The following is a 7,994-nucleotide window of genomic DNA, read 5'->3' on the forward strand; positions in this document are numbered from 1 at the left end:
ATATATATATATATATATATATCGACGCATTGTGCTGTTGGCGACAGGTCTGCGACACATGCCACGCACTCATCAGGAATTGTTGCTGCTCTGATCGGTCCATTATGTCACATGTTGCGATGACATACAGTTTCCCACACGGAGAGGAGAAAGAGGATGCAGCACGCAGCTCGTTGCTGCTGCAAAGCAAACTAGTTTGGCAATAAAATTAAATGCATAGTCTAGTCATCTCGGTCCCTTTCCAGTTGTAGCAGGCACTATATCTATTGTTGTCGCTGTCTTTTTGAAGTGACGCCCCCCGACTTGGAACGTAACTGTTTCAAAACAACTTGTGTCCGGGAGTATATTAAGCTGCATGCAGCACTCAAGTATGACGCTGCCACATCAAGGTGGAGTTCATGCACTTGTTCTGGCGTCTTCTACTTCCGGAAATACGGCGTAGCAAACCTGCTGTGTATAGTGGTTTGGTGGTATGCTTTTATTTTGAAGGCCGTGAAGTGTGGAAAATAAATAACTTGTTGAATGCGACTACTGGCCATCTGTTGGGCCCAAATAATTATACAATACGACAAAATCAACCCCGGGGCTCGCAATGGAAGTAAGCACACGTAGTTGGGTGAGAAGTAAAGTACTAGTGGCGCATTTTGAAGCGTGTCCACAGCGGGTTCGAATAGTATATTATATTATATATATTATTATATATTATATATAATATATATATATATATATATATATATATATATTGCTCGCGATGTAGCACAATACATTTCATTCCAATACCAAGTATCGATACATTGATGAAGTGTCGATACTTTCGATACCTTATGTTATGTTATGTTATGTTATGTTTTACACATTCTATAACATACTTTTGAATGAGGTCCTTAACGTTGAGCTTTGTAAATGGAGTTTTATTTATTGCACTCCTGTGTATTCGAAACAGTTTCTAGAACAGTTTATGCACGTTTAAATTGTGACAGTTGAATAAATGTCAAATGGCACTTAAGTTAAAACTTTGGAAACACGTGCCTCAGTTTTTTTTAATATACATTTTTATAATATTTAAGTATCGCAATACGTATCGAAACGCAACCCAATTATCGGGATACGTATCTGATTGGGACGAAAGTGCATCGTCCCTGTGCGTATATATCCTGAGCGTGATTATCCGGTGGCCTTATGTTGTGTCGGATGAGTGTAGACTCATAGATACAGTTTACATCCACACACTGCAAATGTTCAAATGTTGATAATATCTGGGCTCTAAATTTACATTACAGTTGCAATGACTTCTCTTGAACAAAATAGATGGTTTCCAACCCCACTGTGCAACTCTGTGGAAGCTCAAGACTGCAGCATGCTCATACCACAAATGATGCCCATTCATCCTTCCATTACAACTTGACTCGTTGGGTCTGCGTGCACGATTGTACACCCAGACGCACTTCCAACTCTGGCAACAGTGGGATGCCACGACAAGCACACACTGTGGAACTTCCTGCTACCTGTTCACACTCCGTGCACGTCATTGTGTTATTAGGATATGGCTGTGCTGACCACGATGTCAGCAATCCAACATTCCATTATTGCACAATAAGACTCCAAATGCCGGTGTTGCACGTGTGTGTGCACGCATGCATTTGTATCAGCCAAACATCGGTTCACAAAGGAAGAGACGCTAAGCGGGACCCACTTTTGGCTTCATCTCCATCACTCGTAAAAACAAAACACATTGCAAGTGTCACATTGAGGAGCTTTCGTGTGCACGTTTAATTCAAAAAGCACAGACAGAATAAAAGAGACTACATAACTCACCATGGTTGTTCAAGCTCCCAGTCTCGGAAAAAGTCCAGTTCGAAAAGATCCATGACAGGCTGCGGCTGGCTTTGTGAGGCTGTTCAGAATCCAAAGCTGGTGCTACGTGGTTCTACATGGGCAAGTGACACACGCGCTATGCGCGTGTGTGCGTGACACACACACACGGGGAGAGAGGGAGTGAGAAGGAGAGTAGAGACAAGCGGCTGCCTCTGCCAGGAATCTGCTACGTGGTAGAGGCAAGCTGACAGCAAGGCAGAGGAGGGAGGGAGACGCGCGCGCACACATGCGCGCGCCCGCTGAATAAGGCTGCACACAAAACAGGCACAAACTGCAAAAAAAAGAGTCGTTATAAGACTCGTGAACAAAAGCGCGTGTGAGATTTAATGAAATCCAGTTACATTGTTGTACCTTCATCTGGCAGCACTGTTATAAACTCTGTGAAGATTACACCCTAATAGTCTGATGAGTCACCTCACATTTACACACATAAAATGTGATTTCTTTTTTTTTTTTTTTTTTTTTTTTTGTGTAATTTAGTCACCACACTGTGAGAAAGAGAAAATGAAGCTTTCTGATTCAGTGGTGACAGTAAGTATAAAAGCTTCGAGGCTGAAATGAGTGGATTCTTTGTTCATCTCGCTCAGCTCAGTGGCAAAGCGATAGCTGGCATTTTAAATATCTGACTGAGTCCAAGCAACCCTCACCTCACACCCTCCACACTCCAAGATGTTTTCTCCGTATTATGATTGATTTGTTTGATTCTGTAGCCCACATCATATTCTAAATTCTTTTAAAAGCTTAAATTCAGGTGAGATGTTCCACCATGGCTGAAATATTTATAAATCATAATTATGAACCATATAATGTTGTCAGTATGTGGTAACATTTGGTTTGGAGACAGCCACTGGTAGTTTTTTGTTGTTTTTTTAGCTAGGTTTCGGATTGTTAAAATGGAAAAAAACATAAAAGATGTCATCCAATTGCTAAGCAGCACAAATGTACAGGTTTATAATAACTACACAAGTCCAAAAATTCAGAGTCACACTTCCCAAATTGTGATACAAGAAGCAGTGGTAGGAAGTGTCATAAAATGTTTTGTTGTTTGTAATCAGATTGTTTTTTTCCCAGGTATCTGTACTTATTGGATTATTATTCTTACTTGTAGTCCATACATTTGGAATAAAGATATCTGTACTTCTTAATATGTCAAAAAATACGTGACATAAAAAAAGGTTTAACAAGAAAGGGATAAAGTCAACCGCGTTGAGCTCTTGATTGATAGAGTGAATGGGAGCTTTAAGGCAGAAAAAATACAGACCGCAGCGACACAGAGGAACGTGAGACAGGGAGCATTAACAATGATGATGCAACAGATTGAGAGAAGCAAGCTATTCCACATCAATGGCCTGAGTTAATCAAGATAATTTTGTATGCTGTTGGCTTTAAGAATAATATGTGGCAAATACCTGGTGTTTTCTGCCATCTTAAAAACCACAAACTTTCAGTGTTCACAAATTCTCCGCCTGTGTAATTGTTCAGTTATCATTAGCTCATTTAGCATTTTCTGTAAGTCAGGTCAAAGCATTAGCAAAGCAATGGGAAACTCATTTTTACATTTGTACTTCTTTTAATCTGTCCTTTTTGAACAAAATAATACTTTAGTAAAGGAGCCAAAGTCTTCCCTTACACAAGTACAGTACCTGTACTTCTACTACTGCGTGAGTACTTTTGCCACCTCTGGCCTGAAGGGGCATCATGGTAGTTGAGTAAGAGCAAAGCAGCAAACTACTGTAAGTTTACGAACCTTCGGCCACCAGAGGGCCCCCGAGAGTAGCTAGAGCAGCAGGCTCCCTCTGTGGCTGCTCCAAGTGGAGCTCATGGTGGCTCCCTGGAGGTCCAAATCAAGCAGGCTCATGGAGGGCCAGGTCACACTGAGTAAAGGAAAGGCCAACCAGTGTAAAGTGCTACGATGTTTTTTTTTTCTCTGACCCTCAATGTGAAGAAAAAGGAAACATCCTATCAGCAAAAGTGTGCTCATTGTATGATTTAAATGAATTAAAGGGAAGATTGTGGACCCTCAAATAAACATATACCTTAGTGAATATCTGTCATTGAAATGTACTGTTTTCTTTGTAAAAGCTGAATTTTTGATACAGTTCTTCTAATGGAGCTCATTATATGTCTGTATTCATAATGTTGCGAATGCATTTAATGTTCAGTGTCTGCTCTGATTTCAGTTGAACTCAGTTAAACTTTTGCCAGTCTAAAAACAGTTGGCTTATAAATAACACAATTCGGGGTCAAAAATGGATCGATCCACTAATTGGGTCAATTTGACCCACGTTCTTGCGTTGTTTTGTACAAAACAGTCCATTTTTTGGAGTTGTTTTGTACAAAACAGTCCATTTTTGGGGTTGTTTTCTGCATAAACAACCCAGGAAGTTGGGTCAAATTGACCCAAGTAGTGGATCGGTCCATTTTTGACCCAAAATTGTGTTATTTTTTGCATCGTTAATTGCAATTGACAAAGAACTTTTCTGAACCAGGAAATATGAAGCCTATAATGCGTTATTATAATATGATGTAAAATGCTAACAGGATGTCAAACCCTGGACCTCAGAGCCGTAGGCTGATGTGCTTGCTAATCACTCAACCTACTGAGCTGATGTTGAATTTATGCCTACCCTTTTCCAATTTTCCATACATTGTCCTCCACCGTCATTTCAGAGCAGGCCAGGAACAAGTGTGTCATTAAATGTTAGTGGATGACCACCCTGACTCCACAGCCATCATGCACTTGCCACGACACGTGCCGAGCAGCACGTTTGACTGTTTATGTCTTGCCTTGAGAAATTATTGACCAGATGGTCCAAACGTCTCACTCAGCATGTGTGGTGGCGGGCTCTCGAACTGTGGCTTCTTTGTGTGACATCACTGTCACCCACGCAAAAGCTTGCATGTTTTTAAGACGACAACAGATCAACACATACACGTCAAAATGTAGCACAAAATAACATTTGAGGATGTGCTGCAGGCAGTGTGTGGCACACACTGTGTGCATACAAGAACAGTGTGTTTAAGTGTGCATGTGTGTGCGTGTGGTCTAAGGCAACATGCCAGCATTACTCTGCATCACTCTCTGCAAGTACAAACAACAGGCTCCAACAGAGAGGATGAAGAGAGACAATATCTTATTTAACAAGGCAGAAATTAGGATTCAGATCTCTGCTCCTTTGTCCCCATCCCTTCAGATGAAGTCTGTCATTTCACCTCAGCTTGCCATGGGAATGGCCATAAGCATTTCATTGATAGAAAATACAACTTCACACACATACACAAAAATCACCCCATTGTCTGGTGTTTTAAGGATCAAACACGTTGTGTGTGTGCGTGTCAACGTGTGTATAGACTGTCCAAAACTAGGTCAGACCTTGAGAGACAGAGTGGAGAGACAGCGTAGAGAGAGAGAGAGAGAGAGAGAGAGAGAGAGAGAGAGAGAGAGAGAGATGCAAAGTGATGAGATTTTAATGTAGAAATTGCAGGATGAGTTAGTGGTGCATAAAATGACAAAATGAGCCCGAAAGACACTGAGATAAAATGTCATTGTGACAAGGATATGATTAAAACCCTCCACTCCAATTTAACTAATCCCGACACAATAATTGCTGTTTTTCATAATTTTACCGACTGTTATTTTTAGCAATGAAGAGGTTCATAATGCAACAATAATAAATATTACAACGTGAAACAGTTCCAAATGGAGACACCCATGCTCAAGAAGAGATAGCACCACAACTCCTCCATGTGGTTCCTAATAAATACTGCACTGTTATTTTTCATTCATTGCAGTACGTGACTACACTCAAATGATTTTTTTAAAATGAACTCTCCCGACAGACACACAGAAAGGGGGGAGGCGGGGGCTTACTCGTGACACTCAAAACACATTTCAGTCAGGATAATGAGCAGAGGCATTTCTTTCAATATACCCCAAAGCAGTCGACTTAGTAAACGTAATACAACCACAAAGGTTCAACCTCACCAAAGCAGTAGATGATTACATTAGGGACTTTTGTTGGTAAATGTTTTACTATGTCGAGAGCGAGAGAGCGAGAGAGCAAGAGCGAGAGAGAGCGAGAGAGAGAGAGAGAGAGGCGGGGAGGGAGAAGATATTTGGTTTTGCAAGCCACTTTATCAACCCTAGAACACTGATTTTCACCCACAATATTTTTTTATGTGTTATTTTGTATTGGGAATTTAAAGACGACAACTTCCAAATTGGCATAGTGTTGTACTTTTACATAAATTGATGAAAACTATTTATCCAGGATATTATATTGGTGGGCGGCAGGGTGGTCGACTGGTTAGCACGTCCGCCTCACAGTGCAGAGGTCGTGGGTTCGATTGCGGCTCAAGTCTTCCTGTGTGGAATAAGCATGTTTTCCCCGTGTCTGCGTGGGTTTTCTCTAGGATGCTAGGTTGCTAGGTTGACTGGACACTCTAAATTTCCCCAAAGTGTGATTGTGAGTGTGACCGTTTGTTTGTCTGTGTGTGCCTTGCGATTGGCTTGCAACCAATTCGGGCTGTCCCCCGCCCACTGCCCGAAGACAGCTGGGATAGGCTCCGACACGCCTGCGACCCTTGTAAGGATAAGGGATGGATGGATGGATATTATATTGGGTTTAATGTACCCGACGTTAGTGTTACTAATTTTAACGTTAGGGTTGAGCAAATTTACAACTCCATTGTACAAATCATTTTCCTAAACATCATGAAACATCTTTGAAAATAAAATACTAATTCATTAATTAATTTTAAAAGTGCAAAATTACAGAAGATAATCTGCATATATTAACTTCCGTGCTGTGATACAACCCAAATAGTATGGTAGCACCAGAGATATTTAAAAGAGTCCATGTCATAATAACAAATCAACAAACGATCTACAAAGCCAATTCCAATGAAGTTGGGACGTTGTGTTAAACAAATAAAACAGTGATTTGCAAAGCATGTTCAACCTATATTTCATTGAATACACTACGAAGACAAGATATTTTATGTTCAAACTGATAAACTTGATTGTTTTCAGCAAATAATCATGAACTTTGAATTTTATGGCTGCAACACGTTACAAAAAATTGGGTGGCAAAAAATACTGAGAAAGTTGAAGGATGCTCATCAAACATTTGTTTGGAACATCCCACAGGTGAGCAGGCTAATTGGGAGCTCGTGAATGCCATGATTATGTGAGCTTCCCTGAATCGCTCAGTCCGTCACAAGCAAAGATGGAGCGAGGTTCACCTCTTTGTGGACAACTGCGTGAGAAAATAGTCAAAGAGTTTGAGGACAATGTTGCTTAACGTACAATTGCAAAGAATTTAGGGATTTCATCATCTATGGTCCATAATATTATCAGTGGGTTCAGAGAATCTGGAGAAATCGCTGCATGTAAGCAGCAAGGCCGAACACCAACATTGAATGCCTGTGACCTTCGATCCCTCTATACATCACTGCATCAAAAACCGACATCAATATGTCAAGGATATCACCACACGGGCTCAGGAGCATTTCAGCAAACCAATGTCAGTAAATACAGTTCGGCGCCACATCCCTAAGTGTAACTTAAAACTGTACTACGCAAAGCAAAAGCCATTTATCAACAAGACCCAGAAACGTCGCCAGCTTTTCTGGGCCCCAGCTCATATCTAAGATGGACCGATGCAAAGTGGAAAAGTGTTGTGCGGTCTGACGAGTCCACATTTCAAATTGTTTTGGGAAATTGTGGACATCGTGTCCACCCGGTCCTAAGAGGAGAAGAACCATCCGGACTGTTATGGACACAAAGTTCAAAAGCCATCATCTGTGATGTCATGGGGCTGTGTTAGTGGCAATGGCATGGGTTAATTCACACATCTGTGAAGGCAGCAAAAATGCTGATTGGAGATTTGGATCCATATAAACTTCCCACCGCAAGACTGGATTGCTGACTCGAACGCAAGTACTGCCCATCGTGATTTTGATTTTGTCAATTACAAAGTATTATATATACACAAGCCTTTCTCTTAGGGTAGGAATCATCTAATCTACAGCACAGTGCAAATGCATTTCCTATTGCGACCTCATAATAAAATACAACAGAAAAAAAATTGTTGTACAATTCAAAGATGAGGCAATAG

The 7,994-nt window shown here is 40.9% G+C and overlaps 1 protein-coding gene across 2 annotated transcripts in view; it reads right to left on the reverse strand.

Annotated features, from left to right (window-relative positions):
* The window catches only part of aff2 (AF4/FMR2 family, member 2), a 172,528-nt gene extending 170,490 nt beyond the window's left edge, over nucleotides 1–2,038 (reverse strand). For both annotated transcript variants that reach the window (XM_086023915.1, XM_086023914.1), the window contains exon 1: nucleotides 1,816–2,038. In XM_086023915.1, the coding sequence (XP_085880041.1) occupies nucleotides 1,816–1,868 (53 nt within the window). In that variant the 5' untranslated portion in view covers nucleotides 1,869–2,038. The remainder of the gene's footprint in view (nucleotides 1–1,815) is intronic.
* Between the last annotated feature and the right edge of the window lie 5,956 nt (nucleotides 2,039–7,994).

This window comes from Filicampus tigris, chromosome 2 (assembly GCF_054856515.1).
Source record: "Filicampus tigris isolate MCC_2025a chromosome 2, RoL_Ftig_1.0, whole genome shotgun sequence".
Classification (NCBI taxonomy): Eukaryota; Metazoa; Chordata; class Actinopteri; order Syngnathiformes; family Syngnathidae; genus Filicampus; species Filicampus tigris.